The following is an 18,775-nucleotide window of genomic DNA, read 5'->3' on the forward strand; positions in this document are numbered from 1 at the left end:
CACATTCTCTTTAAGTTATTTAAAGCAAAGCCTGGACTCTGAGCTGTAGAAACAAATTTATAAGTCATTTTTAGGAATTTCCATTTGGAAATTGGGGTTGTGGTGAGTACGTGATAATTTTAATTCGTCCACTTAACAAAAAGTAATAGTGATCTATTTTTGTCATTTCTCCCTTCATCTAACCGTGGCCAAGGAAGCTGCTAGAGAGGTTTACTCTCTTGGGTGAGTTCTCACATTGAGTGTGTGTGTGTGTGGAGAAATGAGAACCCTGTATTATCTGATGTACAGTATCCATTTTCTTTTTTTAAAAAAAAATCTTTGACAGTTTTATACATGTATACAATCTCTCTCTCTCTCTCTCTCTCTCTCTCTCTCTCTCTCTCTCTCTCTCTCTCTCTCTCTCTCTCGCCAAGTTCTCTATGTAGCACTGGTTGTCCTGGTACTGTTTAGAACAGTCTGGTCTCAAACTCGGATATCTCAGGTATTAAAGGTGTGTACCACCTTGCCTAGCTATACAGTGTATCTTATTTATATTCATCCCTAGTTCTTTCCTCTCCTCAACCAGATATCTCCTAACACATTCCCTTCCCACCTTGATGCCCTTTCTTGGCGGTGAGAACCCACTAAGCTCAGTTATCACTGCCGCTGTAGTAGCGACATAGCTGAGCTTGATTTTGTGCAGGTAGTCATAGGTGAAGTGAGCTAGCTCATGAGTACATGGGCCATGTCATATCCAGACGACACCACTCTTCAGCTCTTAACATTCTTTCTGGAAGCTCCTTCTGCAGTGTTCCCTGAGCCCTGTGGGGGAGTTGATATGGATGTCCTACTTAGAGCTGAGCACTCAATAGTCAATTATTCTCAGCCCTTTGACAGTTATGGGTTTCTGTATGAACTGCTGCCCATTTCAGAAAGAAGCTTCCCTGGCCGGGGTGAGAGCTGCACCAATCTATAAACATACATTTAAAGGCAGTTGGACAGCATGCCATTTAGTGGAACGACAGTAGTAGGGTCCCTGCTCGAGCGAGTGATCTGAAGCTGGCTTTGGGCAGATTTGCAGTACCAGGGATGGCCTTCCTCCTGTGGGGTAGGTCTCAGACCCAATTAGGAAGTAGTTGGATACCGTCAAATAGTCGTGCCTCTATTGCATCAGTGGTCATACCTTGCCTGCCTGGCAAGTTAGCATTGTAGCACACAAAGTTCAGCACTGAGTTAAGACCACCCCCCAGTAACCTGCATAGCATCTTCTGGCACCCGGGATAGGCTGTAAGGAAGACGTTTTCTGACCAAGATCCAGTTTGTCCTGTAATCAAAGTGTGTTGTGTCTTTGGCAATAGGATCTTACTATCTAGTTTTGGTGGGCAACAAAAAACTTCCTGTAGCTCCAGTTCCTTGGTGTGACACCCTTGGTTGTGAGCGGCCTGATGTGGCTACTGGAACGGAATTTTGGATCTGCAAAAGCAGTGTATATGATCTTAATTGTGAAACTATCTCTTCTCTTCCCCCCCTTTAATTTTATTGTTTTTTAGTTCGCTTAATAAACTAGTGAGTTTCCATAAGGACTTTGCATACATCCTTAGTTTTGTTTAGCCCTCCTCTACTCCACCCTTATCTCCCCATTTTTCTTTTTGGGATAGGTCTCACAATATTGTCCAGATCATCTTTGAACTCATCCTCCTGCCTCTGCCTACAGTGAGCTGGGATTATAGGTGTGCACCACCACATTTAACTTGTTGTATGGACTTGTCTGGTTTTTTTGTTTGTTTGTTTTGGTTTGGTTTTTTGAGATGGTTTCTCTGTGTAGTTGTGGCTGTCCTGGAACCCACTTTGTAGACCAATCTGGCCTCAAACTCACAGAGATCCACCTGTCTCTGCCTCCCTGAGTGCTGGGATTAAAGGCGTGCGCCACCACCACCTGGCTTGTTTTGTTTTATTTTTGAGTCTGGGTCTCACTATGAAACCCTGGCACCAAGCTGGCTTTAAACTTGGAGCCATCTGTCTGCCTCTGCCTTCCAAACTTGATTTACTTTTAATTAAAAAACAAAAACAAACCTACCAAGCAATGTATGGAATATCCTAGACAATATGCATGTCATCAAATAAAACGTTGGGGATTGTTGTATATCTTCATGTCTCTTTTCCTTTTATATATGCAAATACTTAATTTAGAAACGATCTTTAATCTTCACTGAGTGTAAGAGATAGCCTCTTTCTGAGGTCTAGTTCTTATCTGTTTTTTAAAAACATTCTTTAGAATTTTAAATTTTACTTTATGTGTATGAGTGTTTTGCTCACATGCGTGTCTCTTGTATTTTGGAGCTGGAGTGATAGATAATTGTGGATGCTGCCAATCCACACCAGGTCCCTCTACGAGAACAAGTGCTCCAGCCCGGTTTGTTTTTCTCTCTGATTGTGTGTGCATGTATTTGCACACTTTTTTTTTCCTGTGTGTGTGTGGGGAGGCACATGCCTGTGGAGGTCTGAGATTGATTGATTCTGGGAATCATTATCAGTTGCTGTTATACCTAACTCCTTGTTGCAGGGTCTCTCAGTGAAACTCACAGTTCAATGATAAGGCTGGTCTTGCTATGCTGCTTGCTCTGGGAGTCCTCGTCTATGCTTTCTTGGGCTAGAACTACAAGTGACCTCTGTGTCCACCTGGCATTTATGTGGGTTTCTGGGGATCCAAGCTCCAGTCCTCATTTGTGTGACAGTGCTTGTGGCGCTGTCTCCCCAGTTCAAGTATAGTTTAAAAAAAAAACAAACAAAAAAAACACTTCTCTTTTTAAAGTTTACAGGGACAAGTTACCAGGTAAAAATTATTATTCAGTTAGTTTTAGACAAAATAACTAAATGACATGAGGGAAGTGACTGGGATAAGGGATTATACACTGATTGTTTGCCAGATGTTTACGGTTGCATTCTTCTTAAGAAATACAATATGCTTTTGCTAGAAAAGTCCAAGAATGCCAGTGGGCTTGTTCCTGTTGATCAGAAGATTGCTGCCCGGGTGTGTGTGCTTGTTAAGATGAAGTACAACAATGTATGGGATGTTTGATTCCTTCAGTGGGCTTTCAGTTAACTGACTGGTTATAGTTCCCATTCTCATTGGGCGAAAGAATGTCTTTCTCTTACAGGGACATGTGTGTACTGTAACAGTCAGCAGTGTGTAAATGATTCTTGTGAGGACTGATTCTGGAATAAGGCTGCCTGGATCCAAGTTCTACCTTCTCCAGTTACTAACCTTCAGCTCTGGGCAAGTTATCATTTAATTTGTCTCTGTGGCATAGTTTCTTTGTGGACTAATATATCTACCTCACAGGGTTGCTTTAATATTTAAATGTTAATATAGCTGAAGTATTGGCAGATATTACATACCTGAATGTTAAGCGTTATTTTTAATTTATTAATTAATTTGAGAAAGGTCTCTGCATGTTACAGAGTAGCTGGCTGACCTGGAACTTACTATATATACCATACTGGCCTGGACTTAGGGAGAGCCACCTGCTACCACCTCCCAGTGCTACGTGTACCACCATGACATTTATGGACAATCACGTCGCTCTCTATCCCTCCCTCTCTTACCCCTCCCCCCCCATTACCACAAGTAATGCTGCAGTGTATGTCCTTGTGCACACAGCCTTATTCCGTTCTCAGTAAACTCAGCCATAGTCGCATGCACTGCATACAGTAGCATAGTCAGCACAGTGCTCATCCTGCTGGAACCCCATCCTCACGGGAAGAGACCGCTGGAGTCAGCAAATGAAATGTGATGAATGTTAGGTGTTTAGCACAATGGAGAAATTTGGGAACTTGGAGGGAGGGCTTTCACTTAAGGGAATTTCTCACTTTGGTAAAAGTCCCTAGACTGTGAAGAGCTTTGTGGCTACTGTGCGCTGAGAATTGTGACTTGCCCGAAATGAATTTAGCTGATCGCGACCCAGAGGTTGGTGGAGGCCTTATAGGCAAGCTTCCGTTAGTAACAGAGGTGGGCTGCTCTCAGGAGTTCCCACTGGCCCCAAATTCTAAAGTTGCTCAAGTTCCTTATATAAAATGGTAGTGTTTGTATATAATGTAAACTCACCTTGTATACTTTAAAATATAATAATAAAGGTTACAGAGATAGTTGTATTGTTTAAGAAATAACGAGCCAAAAATGTTTACATGTACATGTTTGATTTTTTTTTTCTTTTTGGTGGGAGGTGCGGTGTTGAGGGTCACCCCAGGGCTTCACATCCTCAGCCCCTCACTGAAGTTGGTATTTTCTTTGGATTGCCAACCAGCTCCCAAGTGAAGACAGACTTATTATCAATTATGAATGCTTGGCCTTAGCTTCCGTTTGTCCCACTAGTGCTTATAGCTTAACAGCCTGTTTCTGTTCATCTACGTTTGGCCTCAGGGCTTTTTACCTCTTGTTCTGCGTGTCCTACTTTCCTGCTTCCTCTATCTGGCTGCTCCTGGTGTTTCTCTTCTTTCTTCCCTGGAGCCTAAATTTCTTTTCCTGCTTATTCTCCCTGCCCAGAAGTCTCGCCTACACTTCCTCCCTCGCTATTGGCCATTCAGCTTTTTATTAGACCAATCAGATGCCTTAGGCAGGCAACGTAAAAAAAAAAAAAAAAAAAGACAACACATCTTTACATAGTTAAACAAATATTCCGCAACACCTCACTCCTGTAACAAGGTCTTGCTTTGTAGCCTAGGGTGGCTTCTAGCTGGCAGAATTTCTGCTTCTGCTTCTCAGGTACAGATTGCTGGGATTATAGACACATGCCATTATATTTGGCTCCTAAATGTTTTGATCTAATTGAACTTGTGGATACAGATACAGACTATATTAGAATAATTATGTAAATAGTAAAAATCCCATTACAGCAATAGAGTTGGAGATAGTGATAGGGATCTGTGATAGAAAATTTTGGAGAATTAGAGACAATCATTTGGAGTAAACAACAGTTTATGGAAGGGAATTGACTAATGTTCTGATTACATCTTGAGATTTAAAAGTATAATATGATGTTGTTGAACATTATTAAATTTACTTTGACCAAGGTTCCAATTAAACAAATTAGGTAAGTGCTGTTGTTGATTAGTTGACCAGGTTCCATAGGTGACTTAGCCAACTGTAATTGAGGTTTGACCTGGAAGTCTAGCTCTGATACTGTTCGCTCGTCACTGGCACCACTTTTCTGGCTCCTCCTTATTTGTTTTAAACTGCGGGCAAGTAGGGCTGTTAGAAATAGCTATGTGGCAAGTTGGGTTTTGGTGTTTTGGGTGATGTTCTTTTCCTTCCAATGCCGAATAGAGAAGCAGGGCCTTAAATGTTCCAGAGAAGTGCTCCATCGCTGAGCCACCCTACCCCTGTGTGGCAGTTTAAAGACAGAAAATATAGCAGAGTCCAAAATACAGCAGAGTTCTAATCCTACATGTGAAGTTCCTGAAGATAGACTTATAAGGAGAGGAGAAGAGAATAACAACACAACAACACCGTTGTCTCATTTCCACGTTCACACGGTAGAGAAAATGTGGGAGAAAGGCTCCAAGGAACGAGTGTCCTTGGGGACAAAGAAAGTTTAGTTACACCAGGAAGGTGAAGAAAATATTCAGACAAGTCAAGGATAAAAGAGGATGTTGCTACCCTAGAGAAGCTGAGACTGTACCATGCATCAGTACATTTTGTTTTACAACAGAAACCCAAGATGGGTTGTTTATAAGGAACAAAGATTTGTTTCTTACAGTCCTAAGGGTTGAGAAGTCCAAGTTTGTAAGACCTGTACTACCTGGAGCCTGTACATTGTGTCATCCTATGGCATAACATGGTGCCCATGGAGGTCAGAAGAGGGCATTGGATCCTCTGAAAACTGGAGTTACAGGATTGAGAGCTGCCATGTGTTTGTGGGTAATGGAGCTCAGGTCCTCTGCGAGAACAGTGAGGGCTTTTAACTGCTGAGCCGCCCCTCCAGCCTTCTAAGCGCATTTTACATTAGAGTCGAGCATGAACTGTAGGGACTGAAGTGGAGTGTTATTATTATTTAAAGCGATGTGTTTGGCTGTCAAGTTGACAAAAGGTGGACTTGTGATTCTTACTGTTTATGATCAGTTTGACTATATTTGGGATCACCTAGGAAACGCACCTCCAAAGTTTGTCCTGGAGGCATTTCCAGGGAGGTTTAACTGAGAAGGAAAGGCTCATAGCACACAGGTCCCAGGCTGAATGAAAAGGGAGAGAGGAAGCCAGCTGCGCATCCAGTTTGTCTCTCCTGACTACTGATGCAATGTGACTTCTTTGCCGTGATGAGCTGTGTCTCCTCAAACCATGAGACAGATTAAACTCCCTTGTTTTTTTTTGTCTGGTGTTTGGTCATTGGTCACAGCAAGGAGAAGGTAACACAAAGGTGTAGCTGATACTTTTTGCATATATAGAATTAAAGCCAGTTTTAGGATTGAAAGTATTCATTGTTAAATATTAATGTTTTGGATCTGGAGAGATGACTTAGTGGCTAAGAACACTGGTGCCTTCCAGAAGACCTGGGTTTAATTCTCAGCACCCAAAAGATAGCTCACAGCCATCTGTAATCCTAGTCCCTAGGGATTTGAGACCTTATAGCCCTTGTGGGCCTTACATAGACATAGTGCACAGACAGGCATGCAGTCAAAACACCTGTATACTTAAAAATAAAGGTTAAATTTTTTTTCACTTTCGTTTTAAAAGCTTATTTTGAAACACATAGAAGCATATTTTCGCAGAAGCAAAAGGTTGAAAGTAGGGAAGGCTAGGCTCTGGGGTTACTTTTGATTCTGAGCGGAAGACTCATATTTAGAGGAATTGGGCCAAGATCACTGTGCTTTTGCTTTTCATTTTGGTAAAATGCCTCAAATGAAAGGATACTAGAGTAGGAATTAAGCGAAATATAATTTTGACTTTCCCCAAAATGGTCTGCAGCACTTGCATCCTAAGCAAGTCCAGGCCCATCTCTCCACACTTAAAATGCCTTTATGCTACATCTTTGCCATCTCAAACTGCTGAGTTGATCTACACTCTGAGCCCAGAGATAAGTCTCTTTTTCTTGACGTGTTGCCAGTGAGGAAGCTGAACCTAAAAAAGATGGCTACAATTACCAATCTATGAAATGGTTGGAAGTGTTGAGGACTCCAGTGTCCCCAGACTTTCTAAACAAGTTCAACCACTTATTCTGCCTAGTATTAAGAGTGGTGTTGATTTATTTCTGGAAACGTACGTGCATGCATGTGTGTGTGAGAGTGAGAAATATACATGCTAAGTGTACACTGAGCAATACTCCCAGTATTCACGTAGTATTTTTTAAAAATTGTTTTTATTTGATCTCATTGGTGTTTTGCCTGCATGTATGTCTGTGTGAGGGTGTCAGAAGCCCTGGAACTGGACAGACAGGTGTGAGCCATTGTGTGAGTGCTGGGAATTAAACTCAGGTCCTCTGGAATTGAGAGCAGATAGTGCTCTCATTTGCTGAGCCATTTTCCCAGCCCCTTCATTTTTGTTGCTGTTGTTTTTTGCTTGTTTTGTTTTGTTTTTTCGAGACGGGTTTCTCTGTGTAACAGTCCTTGGCTGTCTTGGAACTTGCTTTGCAGACCCAGCTGGCCTTGAACTCATTGAGATCCGCCTGTGTCTGCCGCCGCCGCCACCGGACTCATGTAGTATTTTTAAGTAGATTCAAATATTTGTCTGATACATTTGGATTCAACTAAATATCATATTTAAGAAGCTACTGTGAATACATACAGTTGTCTCTTGATTGACATTTGGCTTACCATCTAAAAGACTTAACTTTTGAATTCCAATCTGATTCTAAAAAGAAAACCTTAAAGGGGTGTTAATAGTGGGTTTTGTTGTTGTTTATTTATTTATTTATATTTTTTGAGGCACAGTCTCACTGTATAACTATGGCTGGCCTACAATTCAAGAGATCTGCCTGCCTCTGTCTTCTGAGTTTTGGGATTAAAGGTGTGTGCCATCATGACTGGCTAATCGTGTTCTTTTTAAAAAAGGTTTTTTAGTCAGGCAGTGGTTTAGTCCCAGCACTCAGGAGGCAGAGGCAGGTGGATCTCTGTGAGTTCAAGGCCAGCGTGGTCTACAAGAACTAGTTCCAGGACAGGACAGTTAGCACTGTTACACAGAGAAACCCTGTCTCAAAAACAAAACAAAAACAACAATAACAACAAAAAAGTGTTCTTAACTGCTGAGCCAACTGTTCAGCTACACATTTCACATTTCTAGTTTTGTTTGTTTTTCGAGACAGGGTTTCTCCATAGCTTTGGAGCCTGTCCTGGAACTAACTCTTGTAGACCAGGCTATATAAATGTATTTAATGGTTCTGGGCATAAAGAAGAAAATATGTATTTTTCCTTTTTTTTTTTCTTTTCCTTTTTTTCTTTTTTTTCTGTGCTTCCATTTATTTATTTATTTACCTGTTGTTTGTTTGTTTGTTTGTTTGTTTGTTTGTTTGTGGCCCTGACTCTCCTGGAACTTGTTCTGTAGATCAGGCTGGCCTTGAACTCAGAGATCCACCTGTCTCTGCCTTTGCTGAGATTAAAGGCTTCCCCCACCACCACTCAGCCAAATTGTATTTTCAGTCAACATTTAAATTTTTTGAATTAAGAATTGGAGCCGGGCCGGGCGGTGGTGGCGCACGCCTTTAATCCCAGCACTCGGGAGGCAGAGGCAGGCAGATCTCTGTGAGTTCGAGACCAGCCTGGTCTACAAGAGCTAGCTCCAGGACAGGCTCTAAAAAAGCTGCAGAGAAACCCTGTCTCGAAAAACCAAAAAAATAAATAAATAATAAGAATTGGAAACTTGTTTTCAAACATGAGAATCTAATACTAGGAGACACTGTTGCATAAGAGAACCTGGACATTGGAAGTTCTAGCTTTCACTGCTGTCAAGGACTATTGACCAGGCAGTGACCTTTGGATACTTGGCTTTCTCATTGCTAAAAATGAGAGCTTTCACGTACACAGTGCTTACTTATCACCTAATGTCCGTGCTTAGTAAGTGGGAATTGCTGCTGTTTAGCTTAGGAGATGAGAATTAAATGTAGACAATGAAGATCTCTTAGGAGCTTTAGTTACAGCTCAGCCTAGTAGCCATCACTTTACATTACAAGTAAGCAAACCTGCCTTGTCTGGTGGGAAGGAGAAAACCAAGGTTACCCAGTTTTGGTTGTTGTTGTAGTTTGTTTTGTTTGCCAAGTTTTACTCTCGGAATAGCTTAAAATATAAGCCTTAGCAAGCCAGTTGAAGCATAGAGCACTTAGATGTCTGCTGACTGTGTTATTACCAACATTTGAAATGTGGAAAGTGAGACATTTAAGAAGACCAGGTTATCTCTCAGTCCAATCCAAATAGTTCATTAAGACACCTGATTAGATTGTTACATGCTCAGCCTGTTGTGATTTCCTCCTTCAATTATACTCTCCTAAGAGCTAGATCAGCAGTCATAAGTATTTGTTTTCCAAGTGATCGGCGTCCCTTTAAGTTGTGAATAGATGGAAGTTAGCACAGGGTTGGATGGAGGAAAGTAGTTTACACTCTTCTAATGTCCTCTGCACAGTGTTTGTGATTGGAATGCAGGAGGGTTCCCAACAATAAATATTACCCATCTCTCTCCAATGCTGTCATCGGTTACCCTTTTGTGTAGATCACTCTCTGAATGCCTCTCCTAAGTCACTGGGAGGTCACTTCATGGAAGAGTATTGCGTCTGAGAAGTAGGGGAGTAAGACATACTCAGATGGGCCTGCCTGAAGGGGGTGTGTGGCAACAATTGCTGACATTTGCCTTATGGTAAGAGATTAGTGGGAGAAGGAACCACAGTGATAAAGTTAGCCTTTGTGGGCTGGAGAGGTGGCTCAGCCGTTAAATGCTAGGCCCACAAACAAAAAAATGTAAATTAGCCTTTGTTCCAATTGCACTTGTTCCTTCCAGTGTTGTCTCAAGTCACATGGATGTCAGTGCATCAGAATGTGAGCCAGGTTCACTCTGAGGAGCAGACCAGTTAGGAACTTGGAGATTTTGCTTCTATTGTTCACTCACTTATTCCATATGCAGATCTTTTAACTCATGGTGGCCATGGCATGATGGTAATATTTTTTCTCATAGAATTATTCAATATAGTGAAGATAGCCAAGATAGTTTCTGACACAGTAGAAACAAAACTATTAAGAATGATGTATAAGAAACGAGGAAGCCTGGCGGTGGTGGCACATACCTTTAATTCTAGCACCCTGTTTCAAAAAAGCAACCAAACAAATAAGTTGAGTGACTACTGAGGAAAATACCTAGGTTCGTCCTGTGCCCCCCCCCCCCCGGCGCACGCGCGCACACACACACACACACACACACACACACACACCCTATATATGAGCAGAGAGAAGGAGAGAATGAGAATAGGAAAAAAGAAATGAAAGCTGTCAGGGTAGTATAAAAGTCATTAATTTTATTTCCTTTTTTTGTTTTGTTTTGTTTTTCAAGACAAGATTTCTCTTTGTACTCCTGGCTGTCCAGGAATTTGCTCTATAAAGCAAGCTGGCCTTGAATTTACAGAGATCCACCTGCTTTTGCTTCCCCAGTGCTGGGATTAAAGATGTGCACCTACCATAGCCTGGCCTTTTTGGTTTTTTTGTCTGATTTTTTCTTTTTGAGACAGGGTTTCTCTGTGTAACCCTGGCTGTCCTGGAACTCATTCTGTAGACTAAACTGACCTTAAACTCAGAGATCCACCTGCCTCTATCTTGTGAGTATTGGGATTAAAGGCATGAATGCTGCTGCTGCCTCCGCCGCCACTACAGGGCTGAGTCATTCATTTTCTAAAGAATGACATTACACTGCAAGCAGGGCTGAGGGTATAGTGAGTCTGTGTGAGGTCCTGGATTCAACCCCCCAACACTAAAAAAAAAATTGCTTTAAAAAACAAAAACGATAGGTTGGGCTGGAGAAATGGTTCAGTGGTTAAGGGCACTTGCTTCTCTTCTAGAAGACCTGAGTTTAATTCCTAGCTGTTTGTCACTTCCTTTCAGGGGAGTCCGACACCCTCTTCTGTCCATCACACAAATGGAGTCTCCAGACACATGCACATTAGCAAAAATAAATCTTTTTAGGAGATTAAATTATAATCTGTTGGATTTTAAATAAATTTACTTTGAAAGGAACTGGAAATCTGAAGCCATTAAGTCTAGCATTACTAATTTTTGTTTCACTTCTGTGATAGTTTTCTTGACTCATCTTGATGAGCTTTAGAATCACCACGGAACCAGATTTCTGGGCTTGTATGTGAGGGCTTATCTAGAGTGGGTTAATTATCACGGGAAGGCCCGCCCTAGAAGTGAGCAGCATCATCCTTTGGGCTGGAGTCCTGGCTGGATAAGGAGAAGGAACAGTGAGCAGGAGAGTTCATCTTCCTCTCTGCTTCCTGGTAGTGCTTGCCATATGATGAGTAGCTGCTCCACACTGTTCTCTCCACGTCCCTACCATGATGGGCTGCACCATCAAACTGTGGGTCATGACGTGCATGATAGCCAAGCTTGTTTCTACCAAGACAGCACATGTGGCATCAAAACCAAGGGGTCTCTTCAAGGAAAACTCTCCTCCCCTCTGGCATTGGAAAATACTTGTTGACAGTGAATGGGAATAAGGTAACTTTTGACTTGCCCTGGAAACCAGCTTTACCGTGTAAACTGAAATAGTCTTTATGAAGATTTCATGCTGGCTTTGGAACTATCCCTCAAGGTTTTAGAATGTGCATATTCCTAAAAGGGAAAAAAAGCCGAAAGCTTGTCAAGGTCAGGGGTTCCCAACCTTCCTAATGCTGCAACACTTTGATAATAGTTCTTCATGTTATGGTGACCCACAAATATAAAATTATTTTTGTTGCTACTTGATAACTGTAATTTTGCTGCTGTTATGAATTGTAAATATCTGTGTTTTCTGATGGTCCTAGGCGACCCTTGTGAAAGGATCATTTGACCACCCCCCCCAAAAGGGTCCTCGACCCACAGTTGAGAGCTGATGATCAAAGTGTTTGTGACCGGGTCTCACAGTGTAGCTAAAGTTGTCCTGGAATTCACCCAGTGGCCAAGTCTAGCCCTAAATTTCCAATCTTAAACCACTATGCCCAGACAGAGTACTGTTTCGTTTGTTTGGTTTGGGTTGGTTTACCCACCTTCCCAGACAGGTTTCTCTGTGTAACCCTGACTGTACTGGAATTCACTCTGTAGACAAGAGCTACCTTTGAACTCACAGAGTTCCACCTGTTTCTGCCTCCCCAGTGCTGGGATTAAAAGCATGTGCCAGCCGGGCGGTGGTGGCGCACGCCTTTAATCCCAGCACTCGGGAGGCAGAGGCAGGCGGATCTCTGTGAGTTCGATGCCAGCCTGGTCTACAAGAGCTAGTTCCAGGACGGGCTCTAAAAAAAAAAAAAGTTGCAGAGAAACCCTGTCTCGAAAAACCAAAAAAAGAAAAAAGAAAAAAAAAGCATGTGCCACCATTGCTAGCTGTGACACCTGGTTTTTATATTTTGTACGAAGCAGGCACTTTACTGAGCTGCATGCCCAGCCCCAGAATAATTTTAAATGGTGTACATAGGCACATGTAATCGTCATCCCCACAGCATTTAGATGAAGGGGGGTTGCTTTTTGGTTTTTTTTTTTTTTTTTTTTTTTGAAACGGTCTAGCTCTGTAGCCCTGGCTGTCCTGAAACAATAGACCAGGCTGGCCTTGAACTAAGAAATTTACTTGCCTCTGCAAGTAAAGGTATGCACTACTATGCCTGGCTTGTATATATACTTTTTAAAGATTATTTTTGTTTTTGATTATGTGTAGGTGCATGTGAGTGTAAGTATCCATGGAGGGCAGAGTCATTGAATCTCCCTGAAGCTGGCTGGAGTTATAGGTGATTGCCACCTTTATGGGTGCTGGGAGCTGAACTGAGGTTCTCTGCAAGAGCAGTAAATGCTTCTTAACCATTGAGCCGTTGCTTCTGCCCGAGGGGAAATGTGTATATTTTAAGATTTGTGTGTGTGTGTGTGTGTGTGTGTTTGTGTGTGTGCGTGTGTGTGTGTGTGTGTGTGTGTGAGAGAGAGAGAGAGAGAGAGAGAGAGAGAGAGAGAGAGAGAGAGACAGACAGACAGACAGACAGACTCTGGTGGTCCTCAGACATAACTTCCTAGGTTAGTGAAGCTATCATGGTATTTCAGACGACTGTGATGAGATGGCTCAGGTGGCTATAGTGGCTGCTGCACAAGCATGAAAATCTGAGTTCAGATCCCGAACTCCATAGTAAAAGCCAGAGGGTGACTTTTTTTTTTTTAAATATTTATTTATTATGTATACAATATTCTGTCTGTGTGTATGCCTGCAGGCCAGAAGAGGGCACCAGACCCCATTACAGATGGTTGTGAGCCACCATGTGGTTGCCAGGAATTGAACTCAGGACCTTTGGAAGAGCAGGCAATGCTCTTAACCTCTGAGCCACCTCTCCAGGCCCCAGAGGGTGACTTTTAACGTAACCCCTGTAACTGCAGTGCTGGGGGAGCCTCACAGTCTGTGTGTTTTAAGGTCATTGAGATTTGTCTTTAAAAAATACAGGTAAAAGGGATGAAACAAAATTTTGGAATTTTGTTTGTTACATTTGGAAAGGGGACTGGAGAGGTGACGGGTTAAAAGTACTGCCTGCTTTCCCAGAGGAGCCAAGTTAGATTCCCAGCACCACATGATGGCTCGACTTTTCTAGCCTCCAAGGGCACAGTTGCACATGTATTGCACAAAATGCAGGCAGAACACTCATACACACAAAAGTCTGGAAAGGCTATCTAGTCCATATTAAATCCAGATTAAACATTGTATATAAAGGAAACTAAATTCCAGAATTAAACATCTTGTTCTTGGATAGAGTACACAGTAAAGGCGAGAAACTTTATCAGTCTGGTTGAGATAAATCACTGTCTCTGTGGTTGCAGTAATTAGGAATTCTACCTTACCTCATCTCTATCTACCTCACCTCATCTCTATCTACCTTACCTCATCTCTATCTACCTCACCTCATCTCTATCTACCTTACCTCATCTCTATCATCCTCTGAAGTAAAGCATCTGTTGACTGAAAGAAAGGTCTACGAAGAGGGGGATGTGGTTTCTGTAGTGTGTTGAAGGGCCTACCACTGTGGGACTTTGGGGCATGTTATATGTATATGAACTGCTGCTTATTGGATCCCTGAAGGGAAGTAATGAGAAAGGAACCTAGAAAGCCAGGTTTGCTCACTGTACAGAGGCACTTTTCTGGTGCTCTGTGGTCCACAGGTGCATAGGCTCATGTCCTTGTATGTGCGGGGCAAACACGTTACTAAATGGTCTATCTCAGCAGCATCCCTTGTGGCCTACAGTGACCCTTCTTCCTGCACCTTCCAGGTGCTGGTACATGCAGGTGCTGCCATACCTGGTTTCTGCATGCTAAACTAGACAAGCACTCTACCCGCTCAGCCCCATAGTAACCTTGTGCTTCACCTTTCCTTCAGGATCTGACTGGCATAGAGTCCATGGAGCAGTGTCGCCTTGCTTTGGAGCAGCATAACTGGAACATGGAGGTATGGGCACCCACTCCTCCCTTCCTTAAAACAGTCCCGCTGCTACAGCGCCCTTCTCCCCATAGGAGGGGCTGCTGGTGTTTATTTTGATATTAGAAGTATAGCTTCTTTGTATTTAAAATACATGCATTGAGACTATGAAAATAATTCCATTCATGTATTGCCTTTCTTCTTATGTCATCCTGGCAACAAGTGCTCTCTCCACCATGCCTTTGAGATTCATTATACTTCTTTTTTGAAGACAGGGTTGTTTGTTTTGTTTTGTTTTTCTTCAAGACTGGGTTTTTCTGTAGCTTTGGAGCCTGTCCTAGAACTCACTCTGTAGACCAGGCTGGCCTTGAACTCATAGGTATCCTCCTGCCTTTGTTTCCTGAGTGGGGAGGGGGGATGTTAAAGGCATGCGCCACCCCACCCCCACCTTTATATTCTTGATGCTAGGCTGTGGTGGTGCACACCTTTGATCCCAGCACTTGGGAGGCAGAGGTCGGTGAATCTGAGTTTGAGACCATCCTGGTCCACCAAGCAAATTCCAGGATGGCCAGGACTTCACAGAGAAACCCTGTCTCAAAATAAAAAAGTAGATTCATGAGAAATAGATATCTCCTTACCACTTCTAGCATATTAGCAGCTTATATATACTGGCTAAAAGAGATCCTCTCAAACAGAATGGAAAGCACCTGCGGGATGACATGGAGGTCATCGCTGACCTCAGCATGCACACGAGCATGTGCACACACACAATTAAAAGTTTTATTTTTTTTCTGTTTATCCTTTTCATATTAGTCTTTCATTTAGATATCTGGGTCTCTTTAATAATTTTCTGTTGCTATCATAACAATAGAGATACTTTAAGGGCTGGAGAGATGGCTCAGAGGTTAAGAGCACCGATTGTTCCAGAGGTTCTGAGTTTGATTCCCAGCAACCACATGGTGGCTCACAACCATCTGTAGGGAAATCTGGTGCCTTCTTCTGGCCTGTAGGCATACATGCAGACAATACTGTAAACTAAATAAATAAATCTTGAAAAAAATTAAAGATACTTCAAATATTTCAAACAGAAAAATAAATATACTTAGGGGAGGGATAAACTAAGCATGGTGACACCTAGATACCAACATTGGGGAGGCTATGGCAGGTAGATCAGTTCAAGCCCTGTTTGTCTCAGAGAGAGGGAGGGAAGGAGGAAGAAAATAGGGCAGTCCTGTACCTCCTATCCAACTCCTAACCCTGAAGTGTTCTGTAATACAGCTTCAAATTTCTGCTCCTCAGATGTGAATAAAACAGTTTGTGAGTTGCCTGCATGTCGTATCTTGTTCCCTATTTCCTTCTTTCCTAGGGGTAACCGCTGTTGACAGGTATGTGTTCACCAAAGAGTGAATATTTTGTGAGCTAAAGATTTACACCCATTTTTTTTTTATTCCTGCTTATTTGGTGAGATTACTTTGTATAGCTTAAATGTGGCTGGAAAGATTTACTTCCCAAAGAAATAAAATATGTCTATAAAAGTTTAAATACAAAATTCTTACACTTTCTAGAAAAAGCACAGTGCTTAGTGTGTGTCCTTCAAGACTTTCTTCTGTAGGTAACTTCTGTTTTAACTTCTCCCACATGAATCCTCTTGATCAAACCCAGAAAAGTGAAGCTTGGCAGCAAGTTCTTTTACTTACTGGCTTAGTTAGAGTTTCTGTTGCTATGATAAAAATACCATCAACAAAGCAATTTGGAAGAAAAAAAATCACTTCGCCCTACAGTGCCACATCACAGTCTGTCACTGAGGGATGTGGACCGAGAACTCAAGGCCGAACTGAGGTAGAGGCTGTGAAAGGGTGCTGCTCACTGGCTTGCTCCTCATTACTTGCTCTGTCTGCTTTCCTATATTATCCAGGACCACTTGCCCAGGGGTGAGTGAGCTGGGCCCACCCACATCAATCATTAATCAAGAAAATGCACCTCAGACTTGTCTCATAGAGGCCAGTCTCATGGAGGCGTTTTCTCAATAGAGGGTCCCTCCTCCCAGATGACCCTAGCTTGAATCAAGTTGGTAAAAAGCTAATTAAGATACCCACTGAGCCAACTTTGCCAGACTGGAAAGGTTATTTTTTCCCACTGAGTGTGCTTTGACTGCCTGGAATTAGTCAAACAAAAGGTTAAATCCAGGTCTCAAGTTTAGAAGACAGCTCAGCCCTCCCAAAGACCACTCTTCTTTCAACACTAGCTGTGAGTTCAGAGGCATTTTACAGTGACCTTCAGGCTTGATAGTTCACTAGAGACACGCTGGAAAGGTTCTATACTCCTGATAATAGTTTCGTTTTGTTTTTTAAGATTTATTTATTATGTAGACAGTGTTCTATCTGCATATATACCTAAAGACCAGAAGATGGCGCCAGATCTCATTACAGATGGCTGTGAGCCACCATGTGTGTAGTGGGAAGCGGCGGGGCTGCGTTCCCGCCGCCCAGTTCCCAGCAACCAGCTAATCCGCCGCCGGCTAGCTTTACCCAAAATAATTACACGGAAACTTTATTCTTTTAAATACTGCCTGGCCCATTATCTGTAGCCTCTTATTAGTTAATTCTCACATCTTCCTTTAACCCATATTTAGTAATTTGGGTAGCACCACGAGTTGTGGCTTACCAGGAGAGATCTTAACCTGCGTCCATCTCGGAGAGGAGCAGCATGGAGACTCACCACGCGACTGCCTGAAGCGTCTTCCTAACTCTACTTCCTTGTTCCCACAATTCTGTTCTGTCTACTCCACCTACCTAATTTTCTCTTAAAGGGCCAAGGCAGTTTTCTTTATTAATAATGAAAGTAACACATAAACACTCCTCCATCATTTCCCCTTTTTCTGTTTAAACAAAAAAGAAAGGCTTTAACTTTAACATAGTAAAATTACATGTAACAAAACAGTTATCAAGCAAGTATTACAGTTACAATATTTAAATCTATTTTATCTTTTATCATAACTAAGGAAAGCTATAACTATCTATTTATTCTTCAACTCCATCAAAGACTCCAGAAGGATACAATGCTACCTAAGTAAACAAGAAATAAGTAACTTATAAAACTCTAGAAATGACAGAGACAACTCGCTGCCTGGACAGTCACCCAAAGTTCCTCTGTACCGTTGGGGCATCCATCTTCAGCCTACAGGCCCATAGTGTCCAGCAGACTTTTTCATGAAGCAGGAAATTCCAAAGACAGTTCAGTCACTTTCTGCTGTGTCCTGCAGAACGTCTCGCAGACTCTTTCATGAATCAGGAACCCCGAAAGACCATCTCACCTTTAGGCAAGTTCAGCAGTCCTGTCTCTGCGGGTTTTTTTGTGTCCAGTTTATGCAACAGTCCAGCCAAGAGCAGTTTCTTGCCCAAATGGCTAACAAACTCCATAAGTAGCCTCTTCGATGCCCATCTTCCTCTTGAAGTAGATTGGTGCTGCCAGGAGCAGATGTGTCTCATTGTCATGAAAAACCCTAAGTTATTAAAACATTAAATGCCATATTCTGCAGTCTTTGAAAGATATGAAGAATGCCTATCTGAAATATATCTATGCACATCTAGAAAATGACTAACATGACTACAAGCTTGACTATTAATCGATGATTATCCATTAACAACCTATATTTCCTAATTATACATTACATTCTTTAAAATGAACTACAATCACAATAGCTTAATCAAAATCAGAAATACATATACATATAACAAATTGACCTTAAAATCCATACCAATGCAAATTCATATCTATATCATCTCCCCCTTTAAATGTAAAAGAACATTTATAAACAATATTTGGGAAAATGGGCGCAGTTTTTTCTCTCCAAACTGCTTCCTGCTGAATGGGGGCGCTGTTATTTAGGTCTTTCATGGTGTAACCTGTGTGCTAGGTTCCTCTCAGTTGGCAGTTGAGTGAAGTAATTTTTTGAAGATGTTCACAGCAACCTTTCAGGAGGGCGTGGTCTATCATACCATATTGGGATAGAAGCAATCCACAGAGTCTCGTCCTCTGTGAAAACAAAAGAAGAAACTCTTTTCCAAAGCATCATGTTCTTAGATCCAAATCCTGAAGTCATACCGTTAAGATGTCCATTCTGGTCTAGCCTGGCAGCCCATATAATGAAATGTCTCTCTGTACTTAGCTCCTTTACAGTCAAAAAAATCAAAGAAAAC

At 42.0% G+C, this 18,775-nt stretch overlaps 1 protein-coding gene across 4 annotated transcripts in view; it reads left to right on the forward strand.

Annotated features, from left to right (window-relative positions):
- The window catches only part of Faf2 (Fas associated factor family member 2), a 43,005-nt gene that overhangs the window by 3,924 nt on the left and 20,306 nt on the right, over positions 1 to 18,775 (forward strand). For 3 of the 4 annotated variants that reach the window (XM_038333163.1, XM_038333164.2, XM_038333165.1), the window contains exon 2: positions 14,538 to 14,606. In XM_038333163.1, the coding sequence (XP_038189091.1) occupies positions 14,538 to 14,606 (69 nt within the window). Of the gene's footprint in view, positions 1 to 3,137; positions 3,257 to 14,537; positions 14,607 to 18,775 lie in introns of all 4 variants that reach the window. The other variant, XM_038333166.1, reaches the window with a different exon arrangement.

The sequence above is a fragment of the Arvicola amphibius genome, chromosome 6, assembly GCF_903992535.2.
Source record: "Arvicola amphibius chromosome 6, mArvAmp1.2, whole genome shotgun sequence".
Taxonomy (NCBI): Eukaryota; Metazoa; Chordata; class Mammalia; order Rodentia; family Cricetidae; genus Arvicola; species Arvicola amphibius.